The sequence below is a fragment of the Benincasa hispida genome, chromosome 9, assembly GCF_027475165.1.
Source record: "Benincasa hispida cultivar pf3 chromosome 9, pf3_genome.v1.1, whole genome shotgun sequence".
In the NCBI taxonomy this organism is placed as follows: domain Eukaryota; kingdom Viridiplantae; phylum Streptophyta; class Magnoliopsida; order Cucurbitales; family Cucurbitaceae; genus Benincasa; species Benincasa hispida.
This window is the reverse complement of record NC_143486.1, coordinates 76,646,885-76,671,693: the sequence shown is the minus strand read 5'-3', so window position 1 is coordinate 76,671,693 and position 24,809 is coordinate 76,646,885. Positions and strand designations below refer to the sequence as shown.

Below are 24,809 nucleotides of genomic sequence, written 5' to 3'. Positions count from 1 at the left end.
TTTGGGGAGTCGGGGTCGGGGAATCCCATTCGGGGTTCGGATCCCTGCTTTTTATTCAATTATTTTTATTATTTAAAATTAACTAAATTTAATATTTATATTGAAATTTTATATAAGAAATTAGTATTATTGTTACGTATAGTTGTTTAAATTAAACATTACATATTTTTTTATTATAAATTAATAAAAATTAAAATTATTATATTATATTTTAAAAATTAAAAATCTAATTTTTTTTATATTATTATTAGACTGTTTTTAAATAAAGAAAAATGAACCAAAATATTTACAAAATATACAAAATTTTAGAACTATCAATTAAAGATGCTGATATTACTAATAAAAATCTATCGGTATCTATCAATATCTATCCATGATAGCTCTACAATTTTGCTACATCTTGTAAATATTTTCAATAGTTTTACCATTTAAAATAATTTTCTATTATTATTATTATTATTATTATTATTATTATTATTATTATTATTATAATATATATTAACAATTAAAAAAAATCGGGACAGGACGGGGATCGGGTTTGGGGTCAGGACATGGCGGGGATCCCCTTCTCGTCCCCAACCAGGGACCAGATTTAAATCCCCAGTTTGACCCCGTCCCCAGTCAAACCAGGGATTCCCTCCGATCCAATTGAAAATTTTGTCATCCCTAGTAGTCGTAATCGGTAACGATAGGACATGATTCTCAGGTGCAATCAGATTGAATACTCTTTATTCATCAATCAGATTGCGTTATTTCATTATCGATTTAAACGTAAGTCCTATGTATTATTATAAATGTAAAATACAAGTAAACAATACAAAAAATAATAGGTCCACTTTTTTTATTCTATTGATGAATTATGTTTTAGTGGGATAAACCCGGCCTAAGCGTCCACCACGATGTTGAGAAGGCCAAAAAAAAAAATAGTGGCAATTTGCATAGATATGGCAACAACAATAATGATGACAATAATAATATTGGGTGGCCATCATCACGTGTTTCAAGTTCACCCTGAGATTCAGTGCTACTGACACGTGGCGCCAAATAATTGAAGAAAAAATGATTTTTTTGAAGGTCTGATTTCACTCAACAAAGTTGGGAAAATGAAAGCCCGCAATCCTCCCAAGAAGTTGAAGTCCAAATTTCAAATAGTAGAATATGGAGATGGGCGGTGCTCTATTTTTTCTTTTTCTGCGACCCCATTTGATTTGAATCCAAAACAAACCAGAAGCCGACAGATCCACCACTGCCAAAAGTTTACCAAATTTACCCTTCCTTGACTTCCAACTTCAAAATCCTTTGAAGTTGCTGTATGGAAAACTGTAGAAATGAAATGACGAATCTGTGTGAGAGTGATTGCGGTTGTGGAGATCGGAAAAACTCAGAATCAGAGGCAATAGGGGGAATGGGTCTCTCTGCATCTTCTTCGTCTTCCTGCAGATTCAATGTGCTATGGCAATGGGTCTTCACTATAAGCCGGTGAGGTTGCGAGTAGGCGGTCCGGCCCCATTTGTACCATTTTCCCATATAACTACTTCAACCGCTTCAACGAAAGCCTTATTGGGGCTGAAGAATTCCAAGCCTTCATCCCGCTCTGCTCCATCCTCTCTGTTTTCAAACATCGACGACACCACTTTAGCCGAGTTCTTTCCTCTTTTACTGATTCTCCTCATTTTCTTTGGATTTCGGCGTTTGCTTATGGCTTCCATGGAATTGGAAAAGCCGACTTCTGAGACTGTAAGCGAAGGGGGGAACAGAGGAAAACTGGATAATGAGAAGAGGGGAGGACTAGATTTGAATGAAGCGAGAAATGGGAAGAGGAAGAAGAAGAAAGGAAATCGTACGGTATCGTTTTACCTACCCAAGATCGGATTCGGATGTTTCAGAGTACAACGAGATGAGGAAGGGAATCTTGATATGGAGGTCGTCAATGGCTCTGGGGAGCGTCGGAAGCCCACCCACCTTCTTATAATGGTTAACGGTCTCGTTGGCAGGTTACTCCATTTTCTTATAAGAATTTTTTGGTTGTAGTTACGATTCAGGCAGTTAAGTCCAAGTTCATCAGTATTTTCACTTGCATTTATGTGGGTATCTGTTTCTGTATCGGTTTCTGTTTTAATATTAGTTGCTGGTATTTTGGAAATTGCCATAATGGATCGGTTAACCAACGAATTATCTTATAATCAATCGTGGGTCGTATCGTTCTACTTCCAGTAGTTATTATCTTTCACTGTAGAATGTTGACTTGCTGTAGAGTGTAGATAAATCCATGCCATTTGGTACTTAATATGGACGATTTCTTTTTTTTTTTTTCCCTTTTTGGGTAATGAATTTCCAGTGCTAAAGATTGGAAATATGCAGCGGAGGAGTTTTTGAAGGCGTACCTAGAAGATATTATTGTTCATTGTGAGTCTTTCAATTGTGAGTCTTTCAATGTGATGTTCTTTTACTTTTAACAATTAAATTAAACACGAGGAAAAGAAAGCTTACCCTTTGCATATTTTCATCTGGTTGTCACTGTTTTTGTCTGAATACCTACTTTTAGGAATACAATGTCTTCAACCTTGCTGATGTTATTTGCAGGCAGTAAACGTAATTACTCAACATTGACCCTTGATGGTGTTGATGTGATGGGAGGAAGACTGGCAGAAGAGGTTTGTGCCATCATCTTCAAAACTAAGTTTGTATCTCCCATTGCCGATTTTATCTAGGGTAATTGCAATGTGTAATAGTTATAGAAAAAATAATTAAGTGTATAGCAACATTTTTAAAGAATTACAAATATAACAAAATCTATTAGTGATAAAGTCTTATTAGAAAAATGGTCTATCACTATCAGCTTGATCTAAATTTTACTATATTTGTAAAAAAAAATTTGCATTATGTTATATTTAGTAATACTTTAGGTCTCATTATTATATTTGTAAATGTCCATTTTATTTATGGTTCATATGTCAACTTTGAATATGCTTTCTATTCAGATTTTGTTAGTTATCAAGAGACATCCAAATGTCCAAAAGATCTCCTTCGTATGTCATTCATTAGGTGGACTGATAGCAAGGTATGCCATAGCAAAGCTTTATGAGCTAAAAGATGTCCAAGTAAATGGAGAGTATAACAAACATGGGTTTAGAGATGAAAGCTGTGAAGATGAATTTAGAGGGAAAATTGCTGGGCTGGAACCAATTAATTTTATAACATGTGCGACCCCACATCTTGGTTCAAGAGGGCATAAACAGGTGAATAATCAATGTTTTATAGTTGATTCTTGTTTTATATGCTTAAATGGCACTTCTGATACTTTTATCATAATCTAACATTGTGATGAAAAAAAATCAGCATCTGCATTGTGTCTTGAAATACTGTGGCCAAATATAGGTTAGGAAACTATTTATTCTCCTCCTTTGATTTGTTTGTACTCGACTTCGTTTTACGATTCTCTCGTGACAGCTACCAAACTCTTCTTTTCAATAAAGATTCAATAAAGAAATGGATTATTTTGCTTGAGTATATCTAATCTTAGAATTTGAAGTTAAGTTTCCATGTTCTATTAAATAGCATTCTAATTAACATGGATCATTTTCTCTATTGTCTTAGTTCATAGTCATGTATGTGGTTCTTGAATTTATGAGAAAATTTTCACGTTTCAGGTCCCTATGTGTTGTGGCTTTTATGCCCTGGAAAAAGTAGCTGTTTGCACGTCTTATTTCTTTGGTAGAACTGGGAGACATTTATTTTTAATTGACAAGGACAGTGGAAACTGCCCCCTTCTTTTTCATATGGCTGGTGATCGTGAAGACCTCAAATTTTTGTGAGTCCACTATTTTCTAGTACAAGTTTGCAAGACTTTCTTGCCTGCTTTTAGAGAAACTCATCTTGACCCATAATCGTATGGCTCATTCTTGCAGATCTGCTTTGCAGTCATTTAGGCGGCGTGTTACCTATGCGAATGTGCGTTATGATAGTATCCTGTTATTGTTTTTCTGCCTATTTTTCTATAAGAATTCTTCAATGCTTCCCCATTATTCAAGTAGATATCTGAACTTTAGACGATTGAAATACTCGAGTCGCTGATTCTACTCTTAAATCATCACTCGTTAGATTGAAAATTCTATTGCCCTCTGTTTATATATAAATCTTAACACAAAATACAGACGTTGTTGGATGGAGTACATCTTCTATAAGGCGTCGTACCGAGTTGCCTAAGGTAAATTTGAACATTATTGAAGTTTGCTTTGTAGACCTTGAATTATTTTCTCACTGGTTTATATCTATTAGCTTAAAGGTTTATCAGGAGATGGAAAATATCCATATATTGTAAACGTAGAGATGGAAAAAAATTCTAATCATCAATTATACGTGCCGTCAGAGGCCAAAGCCAATAGATTCAAGAAAACTGATCTGGAAGGTAAACGTTCTATTAATAGTTGCTTCTTTGAAGTTTAAACTAGTACTAGTTATTACGGTGATAGTTGCAATTACACTCTTAAACTTTTAGCGGTAAAAATTGAGCCATCGTTCTTATACAAGTGTTAAAATTAGATCCGTAAACTTACAATAATTATAAAAATTTGATCCCCAAAGGATAAAAATTGAACTCTCAAACTTATACAATTGTTACAATTTCTATAAGTATACAAGTATGAAAGTCTAATTTTAACATTTGTATAAGTTTGAAAATTCAATTTTTACGATTGAAAGTTTGAGGCTATAATTACAATTACCATCCTATAAGATGGTCTTTGCAATTTCTCCTTATTGGTTTTAATTTCAATAATCTGTTCTGCTGCCCTTATGATTTTGTGATCAGCCATTTTTGACATGGTAGTATCTTATTGTGTTAAAATCATTGTAGAAGAAATGATCAAAGGTATATCGAGTGTGGGTTGGGAGCGGGTCGATGTCGACTTCCACAAAAGTAAACAAAGAAATGATGCCCACCTTACCATTCAGGCAAGTTTTTATCATGCAACCTAAAACTTTACCTGGGATTCAATGAACTAGACTTGATTTGCAAGTCATCATCCTTGGATTGGACCTTCCTGTTCTCATATAACAAGTTCATATTATATGTTTCTTTCAGGTTAATAGGTACAGAGTCAATTCTGATGGGGCCTGCGTGATCCAACATATGATTGACAATTTTCTCTTGTAGCATGTGACAAATTGAATTATTGAAAATTAATTTCGAGTTCTCAAACAACAGCCGGGAAGGGAAGAATGCCTGGTCTCTCTCTGGTTTGATGCTTTCAAATAACATCTGTACTTGAGACTGTATTGGCTTGAACATCAGCTACAGAATTGTGTTGTTTAGATCAAAAAAATTATTTGGGATAATGAAGCGAATCTACTCATAATCAAGGTCTCTCGCTGTCTGCTGTAAGTTCTGTGGATCAAGAAGAAAGCAAGTCAGCAATATCTGGCTGAATTCCTACTATTGGAAGTGGAGATCTGTTTTATATTAGAAGGCTTAGATGAATTTTTCTATTGAAGATGTAGCCTCTCTTTTGATAAGTACTATATCTCTTAGACTCTTGGCACTTTCCGCCAATGAAGATTCATAATCTCCATAGAATTGAATGAAAAGTGCTACTTATTCTTGTAGATGAGAAGCACATGGGAATATATGGTGACAACAGTATGCCGTAGCAAGTGTTAGTAAATGGAGAGAATTGAATTTTGCTCTTATGGAGATGGTATTTTTTACTCAATACCCCATCTTCTTGGTCCTTGTCAGAAATCAGTTGTAATTTCCATCCAGCCTCTAAGTACTAGAACACATGATTGCTTCTTTTGGAACAGAAACATGTTTATTTCCATTGGATCGGTCAGCTAGAGATGCGTGGCTGACATTCAAGAGGAACCAAATAGAGAAGAGACTAGCAAATTCCAAACAATTATACCTTTTTATACAGGAAGCAACCAAGGTGGGTGATTTGAAATCAAGTGCATGTTTATTTTCTTTGAATGCGTGGATAGCTTTACTTGGATATCACATCCATCATTCTGAGCACTAAAACATTGAAATGACTTACAGATTAATTTTGGAAAAGAACTTTCATATGATCGATCCACCTGCTGCTGTGGGAGGAGGTCAGGACCTGTCAATTCCGCCAAGCCAATGCCTTTCCTGTTGTCCCACAATCGACGCATGTACCCATGCTGAATGAAAGAGACAGAATCAGTTAAAGAAACCAACAAAAGCAAAATCCTTGCTTTCAAGCCCATATTCAGAGAAATCATTCATCATGGATACTCTCTGATAGTCTTTATTAACACATTCAAAAACTGTCGACTCTTAATAACATTATGCAATACAAATTTGAAATATAATTTTCAAATTCTCTTAGATATCAAAATAAAGGGATGGTTAGGGGATGGACATCAAGCAGCAGCAGGGATAGAATATGTCAGAAATTTCATAGGAATTAAATTGTGAGAGCATGAATCTCGGAAAGCATTAAAATACTAGAATACAGCTTTCCGGTCTCCGGATAAAGATCAATCCCTTAAAACCAAAACTACATTGAATAAACCTCAATGGCTTGCTTCCTTGTGATGGCAGCTCAATTAGTTCCTTTTCAGTACAAGCTGGAACTGGTAGACCATCACCATCAGCAGTTCACCATAGCATTATACCAAACCAACAAAAGCAGGCTAAATCGTACCGAGTACACAATGATTTAGAAGGTGTGTTTCCGAAGCTAATCTAATTTTCTTTGTTTATTCAATGCCCTGAATCAAAGAAAATAAGTTTGTTCACAGATTAAATTTGAGCATCTACTCATTTTAAGAATGTTTGGGGTGAATTCTCTGGTGTGCATTCCACTGGAGCAGCATCCATATTATTGATGTACCTGTTAACAAAAAGTTCAACATCAATAAGTTATCTTTATGTTTAATGAATCAAAGTTTGACGACAAAAACAAAAGGCTAAACAACAAGCATTATTTCTTGTTGAGTAACAAATATCAGTTTCAGAAAAGACCCAATACTATGAATGGATTGGGAACATAATCAGTCTTCTATTGACTAAAATATCCAATTAATTTATATTATCGTGTCATGAGAAAGAGTTCCTGGCTTTACACTAGTTACACATTATATCTGATTGCAGTATATAGGATCAGCCAGATAAATTCTTGTGATCGACTCTTTTTAGTTCAAGATTTTTAAGTACCAGAGGAAAATAGACCATAGAGCAAAATACAACTTCAATATGTGATGTGATGGATATAATTCTAGTGATCATACCCGCAAAGATGCCAACAGTCGTCAGATTTGCAATGGACATGGTATGATATATCAAGTATTCGGTTAAGAAATGCCCCAAAGCATAGATGAACGACAAAAATGTCGCCAAATAAATGGGCCTATTCTCAAGGTTGAATGCACAGAGAATGCAAAGGGTGCATGTTAGGAGAGTCCACACTCCGAATGTCCTTCCATGAACTTCAGTCACTATCACAACAGACAGCAAGAGAGAAGAATATTCAGGATTAAGCATGCCATAAGATAATGACAAGAATTGGCACCAGGAATTACTTAAATAGTTATATTAACCTTTGCTCGAAAAATAAACTAGAATTTAAAAAATTATTTAAAAACTGACCCCACATTGAAATCCATGCATAGTAATTTTCTATTTACTATAATATCAGCCCACATGTTAAATTTATAAATCAAAGTAAAATTTGAGCCCACACATACAAGAAGAAGATAGAAGAAGTTTTCTCCAACATAAAGTCTATGCTTCTAGAACTAACAATAATCGACACAAATGTTTTGAGTCCATACACTTCTGAGAAGATTAAGAAACACTATAAAAAAACAAATTTTCTCTAACATAATAGTCAAAGCTTCAAGCGTTAATAATAATTTAACATGACACTAAATTCTGAGATCCTATATTTACAACCACAAAATATCACTTCCAATTTTAAAACTAGTAATCTACATTTTGAACTTCATTGGTCAAAGTAAAGTTTGAGTTCACAGTGAAAAATATTAAGAAATAATCTAAATGAAGAAACTGATCATAATGTCTTAGGTGAAGTTTCTTAAACAGTAATAATGTCATAGGTAAAGTTTCTTAATTAGTACATCTCCATAACTATGAAACAGAATATTTGTACAAAAATTAACACATACATTGATTAAAACAGGATAAAATAGCCAAAAAAATTGGAAAAATGATCAACTTACAGAGAGGAGAAAACATTCCACTAATATCTAATTCGATAAATTTCTGGTATTGAGGATATTGTATGTTGTGTCAGACTAGGAGCCATGGTGTTATTTGAATATTTGATTATGGCGTGGTTATCAAAACAAATTAACACATCAATCCATTTACCTTCAAGTTCACATGACAGACGAATACAACTTTAGCGCCAGGATGTATCCTAATTCCTAACCATGCTGGCTTTTCCTTTTAACACAATTTTCCCAAGCAAAAAACAAAACAAAAACTGCCATTTTGATAGTCTATATACTTTTTCCTAAAAAGAATATCGATTATGAAATAGAAGTTTATAAATGAGAAGATATTCAAATTCCCAATTAGGAGAAACTGTATCTAGTCCTCTAAGACATCACATTTAATGTGAATCCTGTCCTTCATCGATAAACATCTGATTAGTCAAAACCGATGTACGCATGGCATGAAATTAAAGAGGAAATTGATAATTCCATAATCCCAAAATTGGACAAAACTCAATATTGGGTGTGCTAAATAAACAACAGAATGTCGGATTAAATTAACCAAGTGATTTCGAGTTCACAAACAACAACCTAAGAATCTGATTGAGCTCAGTTTTCAGGCGTAAGAATTGATTGGGTGGATAATGGTAGGCAAAGCCAGTATGCTCAAGAAAGGAAACTTCAAAAAAGGTAATTAGCTTCCAATTTACGAATTTCACTATCGATGTAGAAACACGATAATAAGTAACCTAAAATATGAAATACGCAAACAGAGCTAAGCATTGCCTAAAATGAGAAGGAAAAAAAAAAAAAAGAATTCTAACAACAAAAATTCAACCATTAGGTCTTCGGCCCAAGGTCACGGATCGAAACACATGACAACAACTCCAGTCCGTGATAACATATCGTCATCGCAATAAAAGACGTACTACGAATTTTGATTTCGGTGGAATGGATTCAATTAGTCACGGGAGTAGCAGAGATTCATTCGTCTGGAAGCAAGAGAACGAGAATGCACATTGTGAACATGAATCGCTGGACCTAAATTAATGGATGAGTGAGATTTTCGAGAGAGAGAGATTACTGGTAGTGTTTGAGAAGACGGCGAGCCTCAAGGCCCATATGTCGAAGAATCCAAACCAAACGGAGGCTAATCGGAGCGAACCCACCAGCATCAGCCACCATCCTAGCAGCTTCATTTCACCGAGATCTACAGGAATTCCGGTCTCTCGATCTCACGAAATAGAAGAAAAGCAAAGATGAGATAAAAGTAGAGAAGAATAATTAATGTAAACGGCGGTTTCTTGGTTTGGCCACTGTATTAGTGCATGTGTGGGGTTTATTTTGAAATTATTAAAATTAATTTTTTCACATACAAAATTATCTCGTATTTAATTACTTTAAATTACTTATATATTTAATATTTAAATATTACTTTACTTTTAATTTTAGTCACTACATTTTTTAAATATTCATTTTTTATCTCTATACTTTCAAGGTTGACTCATTTTAATCCCTCTACTTTCAAAACGTTCATCTTGGTTCTTATATTTTCAATTTTGATTATTTTGGTCCTCCAACTTTCAAAAAGCAACCTTTTAATCCCTTAAAAATGAAGTAAAAGTGAAAATGAAATGATCAAAATGGTCAATTTTTAAAAGTACAATTATTAGAATGAACATTTTGAAAGGACGGAGACTAAAATGAACAAAAGTTAAAAGTATAAAGACTAAAAAACTAAAATGAAAAATAAGAGGCCAAAATGGTATTTAAACTATATTTTAATAAATTTTTCATATCATTAAAATTAATTTTAAAGAATTAAAAATATATTTGATAGTAATTTTGAATATGTCAAAAGTGATTTTAATCATTTTAAAATCACCACGAACATATGCTCTCTATAATTTTAAAATGTCGAAGTTGTTGCCATGCAAGTTCAAATCAATCATCTAAACCAAAAGTTCTCAATAATAATAATAATAGAATCATAAAAAGGTGTTAAATTATGAATTTGATCGAGTTATAATTTTTTAAGTTGGATTTTGTCTCTGTAATTTAATAAAATTTTATAAATTTTCTTTTTTGAAAAGAATAACATCTTATAAATAGTTGTTACCAATAAAGTAGCATTTTGTATTTGGATGATTGTGACGCAAGTTGTTGATATAGGAACCAACATTTATGGTGTCTCAGTTGGAGATAGTACACACTCCATGGGTGAATGTTGCGATTTCTATGTACATGTTGTCCCTTTAATTTTGCTTTTTCTAAAAAATATATATAAATAAGTCAAAACGCTCAATAAGTTTCTTCCACTATAACAATTTGTTCAATTTGATTTTTTTTACTAAAAAGGATATAAACGAAATTTGATGAGAACATAGATGACAAAGTCGAAAAGATAACATGATTCGAACAGGATGTGACAATCTAGGACAAAATTAATGGACCTCAAAGAGAAGATGCTAGCTTGGGCTTGTGCCAATGTGCTCATCCTTGACTTTGGTCAAGGTCGAGCCTCATCAAATACGTATTGGGACATGCTTCATGCATGCCCTGGCCTAAATGACTATTGTAGGCCCAAAGTATAGTTAAAGTGAGGGAGTTCGGCCTCAACCTTGGTCGAGGCTGACCCTAGCAAAATGTCAAACAAGGCACGCCTCTCACACACTCAAGCCTAATAAGTCAGGGGAGGTAAACCTAAAGCAACTTGAAAATTCTAAGGGGAGGATTTTTAGGTCAACTACAACTATGAATACATTATGATTCAATATGAGGTAACTTGAATTTCTAACTTGATTTTTAGGTCAAAATGTCAAACAAGGCACGCCTCTCACACACTCAAGCCTAATAAGTCAGGGGAGGTAAACCTAAAGCAACTTGAAAATTCTAAGGGGAGGATTTTTAGGTCAACTACAACTATGAATACATTATGATTCAATATGAGGTAACTTGAATTTCTAACTGATCTCTTATAGACTTAGGTATAATATTTCTTGGCCAAAATTGGACACTAACAATACTTTTTTTTTTTAAGTTATTATAATCGGCGGATAGGTTGAAGCTTACAAACATTATATAGTCATTTCGTAAACTGAGGAAGAATTAGGCCACCCAAGAGATTACAAAATTTTAGAAAAGGAAAATGAAAATTCTATGATCTTGTTATAAATTTGAAGGAAGAAGAAAATTGTATCCCTAATTTATTTTCTAACTTTATGCCAATTTCCTAAAATATCATGCTGCATAAGTTTATCATCCAACAATTTAAGATAGATTTGATTTAACTTTTAAAATGTCAACCACTCAAAATAGCTTTTAAAACATTTTTAAATTATATTTTTAATAATTTTTTATCAAAAGAATTTAAATAATAATAACTTTTTTGAAAAAAAAAAAATATTTTTCTTCTAATCAATTTAGACGGATCCATAAACACCAAATTAACACTAAAAGGTAGATCTATTTAATTCAAGAAGAAGAAGAAAAAAAAAAAAAAAAAAAAAAAAAAAAAAAAAAAGAGGAAGGAACAAAGCATTAACAAAAATTCCGAGTTAAGTTGCACTATTTGTATATTCTAGAAAATCAGCTGCTATGAAACAAAAAATATATATAATCATGTTAAAAAGCTTGGAAAATTATTTTAAATGATAAAATTACTAAAAATATTGTCACGTAATAACAAAATATCACAATCTTGACAGATAGACTGTTATAGACGGCTTTGTGCATTTATCTGTATCATAATACAGATCATAGATAGAGTGATATTTTACTATCTTTATAAATATTTTGATTCACCTTCCTTTATTTTGAAAATAGCCCCTAAAAAACAATCACTAAAAAAGGTCAATTTGAGATATTTTGCTGAATTTTCCTTGGGTCATATTTTAGTCAAGAGAATGATCTCTTGGTACTTTTTTTTTTCTTTGACAATATTTCAATTGGAAAATAATATAAATTTAACAATTAAGTTAAGTTGGTTTTAGGTTTAGTATCCTCTATTTAACACTCTGGAAATGTGATGGAAAAAAAAATCAAAATTTTAAAAGAAAAAAAATTATTGGACAAGTGTGATACATTGTGGTTGCATACTAGTAATGATTAAAAATGTCATTAAAAGCATTTGATTATAGTTGTGGCTAATTCAAAAAAAGAAAAGAAAAGAAAAGAAAAAAGAAAAAAGAAAAAAGAAAAAAATGGTAGTGTATTGTATGTTTTTGCATTTGGTTCTGATTCAAAATTGAGAAAGCACGTGTGTGGCGTGGCGTCCGTACAGGCCCACGTTAGGCAGAATCGGAGCCCTCAGTGTTTCCAGCTCAGGCCCACGTTTCAAACACACATTGCTTTAAATGAAAGCGGTAATTACAAAAATGTAACTCCAAACCTTTACATAAAAGCTTACATCATACACCCCACTTTATTACATATTCAATTCACCATTATTACCACTTACCCCCTCTTCTCTTCACTTTTTAGCTTCATTTTCACAAAACCCTAAAAACAAACCAGAGTTTATTCTGATTAAAAATCTTTATGTCGATTATCATATTTGATTCTTTATTTTTTTTCGTATGTTTTTCATAATAATTGTCATAATATATATATATATATATATATATATATATATTAAATTTTCATCCTTAAATTATTAGAAGAGAAGCCAATTTTGAAATTACATCTAATAGTTGTCACGAGCCGATTACGTTATGGCGCCCATTGGACCACGGTTGCTGGGCTATTTTTTGACCATATATGCAGTGGGCGCCTCTTTGCTTGTCCTGTCCCCCACACTCACACACAAACTATACTATACATTATTCTTTTCAGACAATTTTTCAAATTTCCTATTCTTTACCTTCCAAGCATCTGTAGACTGTTCAACAAATTCAAAACATGCAATATATGACTAATTGTATTCTTCAATCTCTTAATTAATAAACGGGATATTAAAGCACAGCTAATACAAAGCAGAAGAAGAAAATTTTCAACGGAAATTTTGGGGAGTTTAAAGAAAAGGAAAAGTAAAAAGAAGAATATTGAAATTTGAGGAAAGGCCAGGACGTAATTAAGAACCCTATAAGTCATAGGCTAGCCAAAGAAAAGTAATAATAATGGGAATATCAAGCAAACACCACGCTTGTTTTTCCATTAATCATAATCTAAAAACAACCATGATGTAATTAGAAAGGAAGATTAAAAAGGAGACATCACTATGAAATATATAACAATTAGGATTGTTCGTTGGTGGGATTGGGTTAGATTGAACGACTTTTTAGACTCTACTCAATTGTTCGGCTTGTAAATTTATTCGACCCAAATAATTTTTATTAAAAAATTAATCTAACCCAAACCAACCATAAAATATTTGGATTTGGTTGGTTCGAGTTACTCGAGTCATTTATTTAAAATTTTGTTCTACAAAGGAGTAAAATGTAAATATGTAAAAATCTGATTTAATTATTTTCATATATTGAATTAAGATTAACAACTCAATTTCAATTTATATAATGAAAAATTTCTTTTTAAAGTACTAAGAAACTATTTTTAAAAGTTGTTGATAAATTATTTAAAAAATAGTGAAATTAAATAAAACTAAAATCAATATATGTATAAATAATTATATTATAAGTAACAAAAAATATATCTTTTAGAGTTAATAATAAGTTCGAGTTAGTTCGTGTTCGTTTGTATTTCCATTCACCCCATGGTTGGAAACTAATGATTAGTTCTATCTACAAAGATTTTGGATTTTCTTATAACAATCAAATTATATCCTCCAGTCTTCTTTCCACTTTTCCAGTCATTCTTGAGCAATTTTCAAATATTGGATCTTCCTTTATTTAAATCATGTATCTTCATCACTTGTAGTGATTTATCATTCAATGAATGACTTAAAAATCGATTTTTTGTTACTTTGTACATAAGTCGAACATTCAAAATTATACTTATTCCTTCTACCCATCCCGAAGGATGCCTCCTAGATTCAAGTAACGTTATTTCAGTAAATAGTTGAATCATGGATAGGAAATTATATTAGGGACCTACCTAATTTTATTGTAAATTTTTTTTTGACTCAATGGATGGACCATGCAAACTAGAAATCATTTTCTTCGATAAAAGAAGAGAATACTCGATCTATTTCCATATCACTCATATTAGGTATAAATTCCATAACCTATTTTTACTAGTTAATCATGTTTAAGTCCCCTTAATTATGTGTTTAATTTCCTTAGTATGTGTTTTAATCTCTATAAGTATGTAGTTATAATGTTTGTAATAGTTGAAACAATATGGAAGTTATAATGAGTATGTGTGTGAGGTAGAGATGAGAAAGAATTTTTTAAGTCATGAAATAGGGTACTCTCGAGTAGTAAAGGGCAGCCAACACTTGGACAAAATTTGGGAAAGCTAAGGCAGGTGAAGACAGGCGTGACGCCAGGTTGAAAAGGAAGTAGGAATTTGCTTAAGTAATAGAAGTTGTGCTCTCGGACAAGATAAGAGAGTTAACACTAAGAAGGGAATTAGAAACATAGAAGTGAGGAACACATGAGCATTTGTAGGCTTTAGAGCCTAAGGGTGGAAATTGGCTAAGTGTAATAGGAGGTATACGTCAAGGGTCTTTAAAGACCAGTGAAGGCCTAAGATAGATAGAATGCAGACATATTAAAAGTTAAGGGAGGTATTTATGAGTAGCGGGCCTAAGCACAAATGTCTAAGGGTAATGCCAGTGTATGCGTTGGTTAGTGATGCATGAGCAAGGGAATACAACGTTAGCCAGGGTATGCGTTGGTCGAGAAGAAAGACAATATGGGACGCAAACCTGGGCGTTGATGAAGGACTTCAGTATTCAGCTTAATCACCCAATTAGTGGGCTAAATGACGTGCTTAGAGGCCATAAAGATGAGTTAGTGCACCAGTTGTCACTTTAAGAAAGCATTATGATCATGTAGCCTTGGTATAAAAGGAAATTGAAGTCGAAGAAGCTCGGTTTGGGCAGTTTAAACGTGCTAAGGAAGAAGAGTTGCTACCGAACTGACACTTGAGCTGTGAAGAAGCTAATCCAAGACTACTGGGAGAAGATTTCCATGAAACCGGGCTGAAAGTTGAAGAATTTCTTCAAGTGTTCGAAAATCTAAGGCCACACATATGAATTAAGCTGGATAAATTCCAAGATCGTAAGGATGAATCAGAGATTGGGATCCTAAGGTAAGCTAGTTAAGACGTTTAGGAATAAGTCCTTAAAAGGAAATTTCATAAGATTGTGTCTGAAATTTAAGTTATTCAAGCTGAAAGTGAAATCTAAAACTTTGGTTGGATAAACAAGCAGGCAGTTGCAACTCACGCATGAGCGAGCAGCTGACTAGCAGAGGCTAAGTGTGGACAAGCGCCCGTCGCATAGGCAAAGCCAACACGTTCTAACGCTTAGGAGCATCCTGCACGTTGCCATTCACCTAGCTAGTCGCAAGGTAAAAATTCGATTCAGTGTGATAATGCGTTAGGTACCAATGTATTGAGGATGCGTCGAGTAAAAAAAGAGTGGAGCCATGCGTCAAGCTAGATTCGAGACTTAGCATGCGTTAACTTGAATAGTAGGTTAAGCTCAAGAGGGGACAACTAAAGCATTAATAAACACATATAGGGGAGGCTTACAATTCTTTAAGGAAGTAACTCAAAAACTGTGAGTGACTAGTTTTCAAAATATTTTCTAAGTGTTTTACTTCTGAATTACCAGTGCTTAGTTAGTTTTATCCTGATTTTTCGAAGCATATTTTAAGTGATGGGAATTGATTTTGAACGCATGTTGATGTTTCAAAGATAAAATTTACATGTAATTTCCATGTGTTCCATTTGAGTTTTATGTCATGACTTAGCATTGAAACGAGCTATTTACCAATTCCCGTAAGCTTGACGAGTATGTTGTTTTATGATGTTAATATGTATGTTTGATATGTAAAACCTACTCTTAGGCAATAGTACCGAAGGTATAGTAAGGTACCCAACTATGTGACGATCCTTGCTACTGAAGGTATGGTAAGGTAAGCAGGATACTACTCAGTTCTACGTGCACGTAAGATCTATATTGGCGTTGACGATCGAGTAAAAAGGCTCTCTCTCAACTAAGGTTATTAGGGATTGAGCAAAAGGGCTCTTCTGCATGTTCAAGCAAAGGAATAGAGGAACTTTATAGGAAATGTGGATGAGTTTTAGTCCAGGGTTTTACATGCTATAATTTTATATTTTCAAAATTTTATTTCTGAATCCTAGAATGTGATTGTAAATGTTTTGTTCGAAACATGTTTATATTGTGAGCTATGAAAGTATGATTCATTTATAAGAAGTCATTCACTGAACATTTTCAACTCACCCTTTTTAATGTTTTCCTCTCTAGCTCTGTCAGTCAACACTTCTCATTGAAGCTTAGGTGGCTCATCATGTTTTCTTAAACTTGGATCTTATGTTCATATTGTGAGCATGATAGAATTTTGTGTGGTTGTTGTAAATAAAGTATCTTGAAAATCTATACGCTAAACTGTATAGATCTTTTGATAATAATCCGTTTTGAGTTATAATACTGCTTATCAGGTACTAAGAATACAGATTCAGACTGTACCTTGTTATAAGAAGGTTGACAATTGTTATCTTCACACTTTTTCTCAGATTAGGAGGATAATTCGAGGAGGGGCGTGACATTATCTGAACCCATGAATCAACCTAACTCACGAAGCTTTCATTTATTTGAATCCGACTCAACCTAAATGAGTTAATAACTCAATCCAAACTACATAGATTAGATTGAGTTAGTCGATTTTTTCGAATCATCGAATTTTTTGAACACCCCTAATAACAATGATTCCATTCGGGGAATAAACTCAACCAAGTAGGTTAATTGTCAGATGTGAACATATCAACAAAGTTGCATGAAACTGTGAAGGTTAAGTTAGAGACATTAAAAATTCATCTTCAAAACCAACCTTTATTTTCCTTCACCAAACCCATAAGAAAAAGGATGGAAATCAGACAAATGTCACACCAACTATTTAAAAAGGGGGGAAAAAAGTGCTTTGTCTGTCTCTACTATCTGTCTCTCTCACAGACTGTACAATACTCTGTAAAATGTTTGTTAGCAGAACCCAAATTCCTCACAGACGATGGAATAAAAAATCCATCAACAAGTTGCGCCACTCAAAAAACCCAAACGCATTAAAAAGGGGGAAATGCTTAAAATTAACAAAAGAAAAAAAAAAATAAAAGGATCGCAATTCACGAGAGTTGTTTTGTTCTGTTTTTCCCATCTCAAGCAAGAAGATCCAATGGCTGACAGAGTTCCTTCCTGAGTCTATGTGAGAAAAGCCTGCAAGCGTCCATGCTAAGATCGATGGCCGCTGCTAATGCCACGAATGCGGCAGCGTCTTCCGTGCAGTTCACGTGCTGCACGCTAACTTCCACTCTTGGCTTGCTGCATTTCCCTTCCCCTTCCACGCTAGCCCCCATCACAAACCCTCTATACACGCAGTAAGGCCACAGCCCATACCCATAATCCCCACTGCTCCTCGGGCTGCACGCCGGCGACGTTGCGTTCGTCGGCGTCGACCTTCCACCCAAGTCAATCACGAACTTCCCGCCTTTGTTTGTGTTCAGAGTCGACTCCGCTAGTACAATCCCCGCCGCGCTCATCCCACTGTTCGTGTCTGGAATCAGCTCAAACCGGTACCCTAAACCGTCTGATCCACCACGCTCCCGCCAGGCCTCGAGTCGGCCCCATGGTTTCCATGTGTCGTCTCCCGGTCGTAGAATCAACCATGAACCGGGGTTGGACCGGCTGACTCGGTCGGAACCCGGCGACGGAACAAAGGGTGTGACCATTGAAGCGGCGGCGACGGGTGAGCCGGAAAGGTCGTGGACGGTGAATGACCAACCCTTTCGTTCCTTTCCTGGGCGCTCCCTTTCGCTTCCAAACGAGCTAAGCCACCCCCTTGAAATGCTTGATTCTGTAGGCAATGATCTGGAACACGAACCCAACCCAGTTAGAATCGACCATAATGAACAGTTCAAATTCTAAGTAAATTACTTAAACTAGCAACATCATTGTAATGTTGAATAAAGTAAGAACAGAGAACAATAAGTGCAAGTTGAGGATTTGAGTGAAGATGAAGCATTGAGAGAAAAGATTCAATAATACCCATTTACAACCTTAATTATATGTCTCATCTTGCCTTTTCTAGCTCTTAATCTTTCAATTAAGGAAAGAGTAAAGCAGAACCCTTGAATTTATAGTAACTTTACCGTACACTACATTGAAAGCTTTACGCAATCCGGTTTCCCGCATTCAAATTCTAACAATACAAGCCAGGAAACGCGCGGAAAGGAAGAATTTGTGTGGAAACAAAAAAAAAAAAAAAAAAAAAAAAAGATAATAGATACTAACCGAGCTTGAAGGATAATGCAACTAAAATTTTACCTCTAAAAAGCAAACACAAATTGAAAAGAAAGTCGACAAATAAGGAAAAACTAATTAAGATTAGCGGAGAATGAGGGAAAATTTTGAGCTAACCTGGATCTTGGAGTCCGGTCGCCGGTTCTGAAGCTGAACTTGCAGGTGAAAACAGGTTGCCTAATGTTGCCCTGAATCTGAAACACCTGCGGACTACATTCCGGCTCGCCGTCGAACTGAAACACGAATCTCGGGTCGGGTTCGGCCTTCACATTCAAATGGAATTGCGCACAAGAACCATTGGAGTCTTTCCCCACTGAAATCCACCCATTGTGGAACATTGTTGCCCTGGATTCAATTCCCGCCAGATCCAAAGGTACAGACACTCTACCCAAGAGCCTTCCCGAGTCGACGCCGCAGGTCGTGCCTCTCCTCCCGCTGTAGATAGAAATTTTGAGGCATGGTTTCGAAACGAATAAAGATTTTCCGGCGAGCTTGTCGAGATCAGACTTACTGAGATGAAAAGTAGCCGCCGTTGACTGAACCTGACCGCCTGGAAACTGATTATCCGGCTGAATAATCGGCACAACAGCCGTTTGAACCGGCAGTTTATTAAACTTGATTTTACAAAAACAAGGAGACGAAGAAGGATGAACAACCGAACGAGCAGGTTTAGACGCTACCGGAACCTTAAGAGCGAGATTCCCGACGGTTAAACGCACAAAAGGGCACGGATCCATGGACACACCCTCTGCACTTCACTCGAGAAAACTCAACACGGTCGCAACAACAACAACAACTCGTAAAGAATGGTAGAGTAGAATCTGTCAGAACAAGGAGTCTTAACCATGGAAGCGAAACCTAGAAATGCGTGCAAAATGGCGCATACATACACTCAGAAACCCCATTAACACAGCGGTTCTTTCGCTTCAGAGTTTGAGAAACCAGAAACGCAGTGCAGAAAAGGGGAAAATAGTACACAGTATATAGAGAGAACACAAAGCAAAACCCACCTCGATAGCTAATACTTAATTAATCGAACTTTAAAGGCAATTACTGTTTGTAGAAGAAAGTACGGAAGTGGGGAGCGAAGAAGACGAAGAAGAAGAGGAATGAGTTTTAGAGAGAGAAGAATTAGTTGCGAACAGCCTGGGAATGGGGCTGCGTTTGGAGAAGGTTTTAGAATTTGGTTTACAGCTGTGAACAGGCTGTCAATCAAATGCTAATCCAGTCCCTCTAATTTTCATTTTTTAATATTCAAACCCCCCCGGTCTCCATTTAATTCCAATTTTATTATTAACCACGTCCCTCAGCTCCTATTCCTCAACCCTAATCCCTATGTACCGTGGGCCCTACCGGTTCGGTTTTCTCTACATTTCCAATTTTACCCTTTCTTCCGGAGAAGCCACGTCATTGGCACGCCATCCTGGCCACCAATGCTGAATCTCACAATTAAAATCACCAACAAAAGGGGAAAAAATTAAAACATTAATATATAAAGAAAGAAAGAAAGAAAAGTGGATACTGTATAAAATCCTGGGCTTCACACGTGTGGAGCTCACGTGGTCCCCGCCTGCTGCATTGAACATTTTGATGGATGGATGGAGATGATTTCTTGCTGGCCGTAGGATGTGCATACCGTTTTGCGCTTTAAGGATTATTCTTTTTTATTTTTTTCTCACCCTAAAATATAAATATATTTATCCAATCACACCCTCCACCTCATGTGCATTTGACCACTAAGATATCATTCTGACGTCACTTCTCCACTTTTTTAAATTGTGCCATTCGAGCTGGTGACGTGGCACATCTAATTAATACTAATCTCAAATTCCCTTACCCTTCTAGGGTTAAATTAGAATGAACCATCTCCCTCCCTTCCATTTAATCATAAAGAAAAAATAAATTAAAAATTTTGTTCCAACGTGCTAGAACTCTTGGAGGAGGTTTAGATTTTAGCTTTCTTACAAAATTTGATATCTTCTCTCATTCGGAAATGGTTAGAAATAGCATCTCAACTTTTCTTCTTTCAAAATTAATATGTTTTTTAAAAAAATTGATAAACTAGTTTTTCATTTTTTTAATTTATCTATTGTTTTGGTCTTTTAGACATCTCGTGGAGATTTTGTAATATTTTATCTAAATATTAGATAATCAGTCTACATCTTAATCAAATCTTACATATTCGATTTTTATGGAATTTTAGGGTTTCCATGATTATATTCATTTCTAAATGAATTTACATTTCTATGTAATTTTAGAGTTTCCATGATTATATGAATTTCTAAATTTCTAAATAAATTTACATTTTTCGAGGATTGTATTTGATTTTTAAATTTTACAAAAAAATAAAATAAAATATTGAAAATATGTAAAATCTTGGTATTGATCTGCCCAAAAATTCACCAATCTCATTATTAATCTGCCCGACATTCATAGATATTTTATATATTTTCCATATTATACCTTTTTAAAACAATTAATTTTTCTAAAAGTTTAAAAATCAAAATCAATCACTTGAGATCCATCTAAAAAAAAGTTTTTAGTTCATTTGGATAATTGGTAAAAGGATTTGGAAGTTAGGATTTTGGCTAAATATTTAAAAAATACCTAAGATTTTGATATAATATTTTGTAGATATAATTGGATTTGGAGAAATTTTGAAAATATATAAAATTTGATATAACATTTAGAAATATCATATAATATTTTGAAAAAATTACTAGAATCTTGATGTAATCCCTTGCCGAGAAATGCCCAAAAGGCGAAAACTAAGTTAGAAAAATGCTATTTTTTTTTAATTATTTGTGTGCTCGAGATGGATCGAGAAAAGCTATTTGGACGAGTTTTAAAAAAATACTTGTTTTTTTAAGTGAAAATGTTATTTCTAACAATTTCTCTTTCTTATTCATCTCAAATTTTAATTTCGTTAATTTATTCTTACATTTATTCTAGATTTTAATTGATTCAACCTCTTATAACGACCATTTTTAAAAATATATTTTATAAAACAAATAAATTAAACCAAGTTAGTTTTGATTCAACCACATGTATTTTCAAATCATTATATGATAATAAATTATAAATTAAATATGAATATAATAAAATAATTGAAATGATAATCTACTTTTGTTTATGTAATTAAATTACACTAGTATTAAATATCGTAGATAGTTTTTTTCCAATTTAAAATTAAACTTTACCGAATACTATTTTACTTTTTCTCAACAACTAATGTTTCTAAAAGTATAACTATCAACAATTATTTTAAAAACTAGAGATGTGTTTCATATAAATAGGTGCTCTTGGGGGGTTTTCTTAAAGTAAATACTAGACTATATCACGATCTTTTTAATTGATGAATTTATGTGAAAATGCTTCTAGATTGATCTGCAAAGTTACTAATGAGTAATTATCAACCTTTAATTACTTGTCCACACAAAACATAGCTTAATTATCATAAGATAGTTAATATTGATATTCAATAGTTACACTTTCAAAGAACTAATTATTTTAATTAAACTTGGATCTGTCAAAAATATTTTATCAACCTAGAAGGTAATAATATGGTAGTGTTAGTGGAAGAATGAAGTGTAAATATCAATATAAAAAAAACCGTGCAAGAAGGGAGTTTCGAACCATAGATCTTTTGATTATTGACATTAACACGTACCATATATCAAGTGTACGTCTATTTTGACCAACGTACAACAAATCATACGTCAAATAATTGAAAAAACAATAATAAAGAAAGTGTTGCCTAAGTGTTAGGCATCTTGTATTGACAAGACTAAATATCTCCATTTGAAATATATTTTGAACTGAACTAAGTAATTGGCAAGGGCCTCCATGTGCCAAGTTGATAGTGCTAGTGGATTAATTTAACAATTTAATTTATAGACCATATGATTTTTAAGAACTATTGTGCAAACCAATCTTATATATACACACATATACATATATATAGGTGGTTTATCTAGTAATTGTTATATTATTTTAATTCTTAATTCCAATTCTTTCTTTTTTTTAAAAAAAAAAAAAAAAAAAAAAAAAAAAAAAAAAAGCTTCCACTCTCAATCAAAAATCTAACAAAATTTACTAATTTCATGACCAAAGTCGAAAAAAATCTAAACACTATGGATTGCATCATTCAACTTTTGAAATATGTGAATTAAATTAACATAAATTTTATACATTAAAGTTTGGATTAAGATTTTGTAAATGCTTGCAAATGGACTGATTTTTAAAATTGGGAGGTGATACAAGTTATTTTTTTCCCCTCCTATTATTTCAGTTTAAGTTTAGTTGGTGGGAAAGGTGCCACCTTTTGATCGTATAAAATATACCGGAGATTAGTTCTAAATGATACGAAAATGTTAGTTATTCAATTTGAGGTGACATTCAGTTTAGTTTTGGAACTAACCAATAATCAAATCAAATAGATCGATATTATAAAAAATAAAAAATAAAAAAAAGATCTAGCCGATGTTCCATAAAGAACAAAATCAATGACTTGTTTTTACTGGTTTCGATTTATTGTTGGTTATTGGTTTTCAGTATATTTTCTTCTTCCAACAAATTTTTATTTTTATTTTCACCCTTGTTTTGAGTTGGTCCCTTCTGCTATTATCAGATTAATTTTGGCAAAATTTCCATATATTAAAAAAAAAAAAATCAAACTATTTACAGAAATAGTAAAAAAAAAAAAAATGATAGACTTCTATAAGTTTTTATCACTAATAGATACTTATAGACTTCTATTAGTCTCTATTAGCTTTTGTCAAATAAAATTAAAATGTAGCTACATTGTGTAAATAGTTTTCCTTGTTTTTCTATTTTTGAAAATTCCCTTTGATTTTTATATATAGATTAAAAATGGACAATCTTGTTTTTCTTAGCATTTTTCTAAACACCAGAGATACACATACCATAATAATTAGTTTTTTTTTCCCTAAACAACAAGCATAATAATTACCATACTAAATTGGACCAAAGGTTGGAGTTATCTCAAAGGTATAGATCACATACCACGTTCAACTTTGACTAATTTTTTATAGAAAAATCTATATATATGAACCAATAATTTTAATTTTCTCCAAATACAAATCAAAATATATAATTTTATAGTAAAAATCAAACAAAACTAGTAGATTGATTTGGTTCGATCTAATTTTTTCAACTTTTTTGTTATACTTAAAAGAAAAAAGATTATTACACCCCTAAAAGTTGTGAGGCATTTTTTTCTACATATAAGAAGCGGAACTTTAGTAATTATTAATTATTCACTGTTGATTTCAAATTAAAGTAGCCACATTTAAGGAAAAAGCGTGATTGTTTTTATTGTTATTATTAATTTTCTTTTATGTTTGGGTTTGAAATATAGAGAGCATGATTTGCTATATGAAATTTGATTGGGTGAAATGTATAAGCCTTTGAAAATTTATGCTGCGTTTGGTTTGAAGTTGGTGGCATGAAAATTTATGCTCGTGTGAATGGCATTCACAACCAAATTAAAACCCCATCTTATTCCTATAATTAGCAACTAAATTTCCCATGTACTAAAGAAAATAAAACAACCAAAAACTCCCAAAACTTGACCATTTTTTTAATTAATTAATTAAAAACAACAACAACAATAATAAAATTCATATTATATACTACACATAATTCTCTTTATTATCCTCATTTTACAGTTTCAATTCAATACCTGATCTAAATTAAAATAACATTAAGTGTGAGAAATTGTTAAAATGCAGTTGCTTCAGTTGAAATTTTATTTGTTTCGAGATATTTACTTAAATATTTATAATCACGACAATGAAAAAGCAGCCTCGTGAAAATGAGGTTAAAATTGGAACAAGAGAATTGCAATAGGTAACACCTTTAGAGATAATAATTAAGTGTATAACAACATTTTTTAAATTGTAAATTTAAATTTTACTATATTTGTAATTTTTTAACATTGTATTATATCTACTAATACTTTGGGTCTAGTTGTTATATTCGTAACGGTATCATATGTAGGACTGAGAGATTATAAATATAGTTAATTAAAGCAAAGATGAAAGTTTTTTATGGATTAAAATTACAACAACAATACTTTTTGGGCCCTATATTCCATGTTTAATTTTTATTTGATTCTTAGATTTAAAGATATTACACTTATAGT

The 24,809-nt window shown here is 33.1% G+C and overlaps 3 protein-coding genes across 8 annotated transcripts; 1 reads left to right on the top strand and 2 right to left on the bottom strand.

Annotated features, from left to right (window-relative positions):
* The first annotated feature begins 1,074 nt into the window (after window positions 1-1,074).
* Window positions 1,075-6,341, top strand: LOC120085399 (alpha/beta-Hydrolases superfamily protein). 6 transcript variants are annotated; one of them, XM_090317326.1, is made up of 12 exons: window positions 1,075-1,994; window positions 2,339-2,406; window positions 2,584-2,654; window positions 2,982-3,239; window positions 3,651-3,811; window positions 3,909-3,964; window positions 4,155-4,207; window positions 4,279-4,408; window positions 4,856-4,953; window positions 5,084-5,696; window positions 5,803-5,927; window positions 6,038-6,341. In XM_090317326.1, exons 1-10 carry the CDS (start codon window positions 1,453-1,455, stop codon window positions 5,153-5,155), a joined length of 1,509 nt encoding a protein of 502 aa, XP_090173452.1. In that variant the 5' UTR covers window positions 1,075-1,452; the 3' UTR covers window positions 5,156-5,696; window positions 5,803-5,927; window positions 6,038-6,341. The 6 variants fall into 6 exon arrangements, with proteins under 6 accessions (XP_090173452.1, XP_038897279.1, XP_090173451.1 ...); XM_090317325.1 differs by having other exon boundaries at window positions 1,133-1,994; window positions 2,339-2,421; XM_039041351.2 differs by having other exon boundaries at window positions 5,084-5,927.
* Window positions 6,342-6,397: 56 nt separating this feature from the next.
* On the bottom strand, window positions 6,398-9,570 carry ERG28 (ergosterol biosynthesis protein). Its single transcript, XM_039041356.2, has 3 exons — window positions 9,287-9,570; window positions 7,255-7,461; window positions 6,398-6,857 (listed from the first exon to the last, which is right to left on the bottom strand). The coding sequence occupies exons 1-3, from the start codon at window positions 9,399-9,401 to the stop codon at window positions 6,790-6,792; spliced, it is 390 nt and encodes a 129-aa protein (XP_038897284.1). The 5' UTR covers window positions 9,402-9,570; the 3' UTR covers window positions 6,398-6,789.
* Window positions 9,571-17,162: 7,592 nt separating this feature from the next.
* On the bottom strand, window positions 17,163-19,926 carry LOC120086733 (formin-like protein (DUF1005)). The gene is made up of 2 exons (XM_039043519.2): window positions 18,761-19,926; window positions 17,163-18,211 (listed from the first exon to the last, which is right to left on the bottom strand). Exons 1-2 carry the CDS (start codon window positions 19,378-19,380, stop codon window positions 17,503-17,505), a joined length of 1,329 nt encoding a protein of 442 aa, XP_038899447.1. The 5' UTR covers window positions 19,381-19,926; the 3' UTR covers window positions 17,163-17,502.
* Window positions 19,927-24,809: the final 4,883 nt, after the last annotated feature.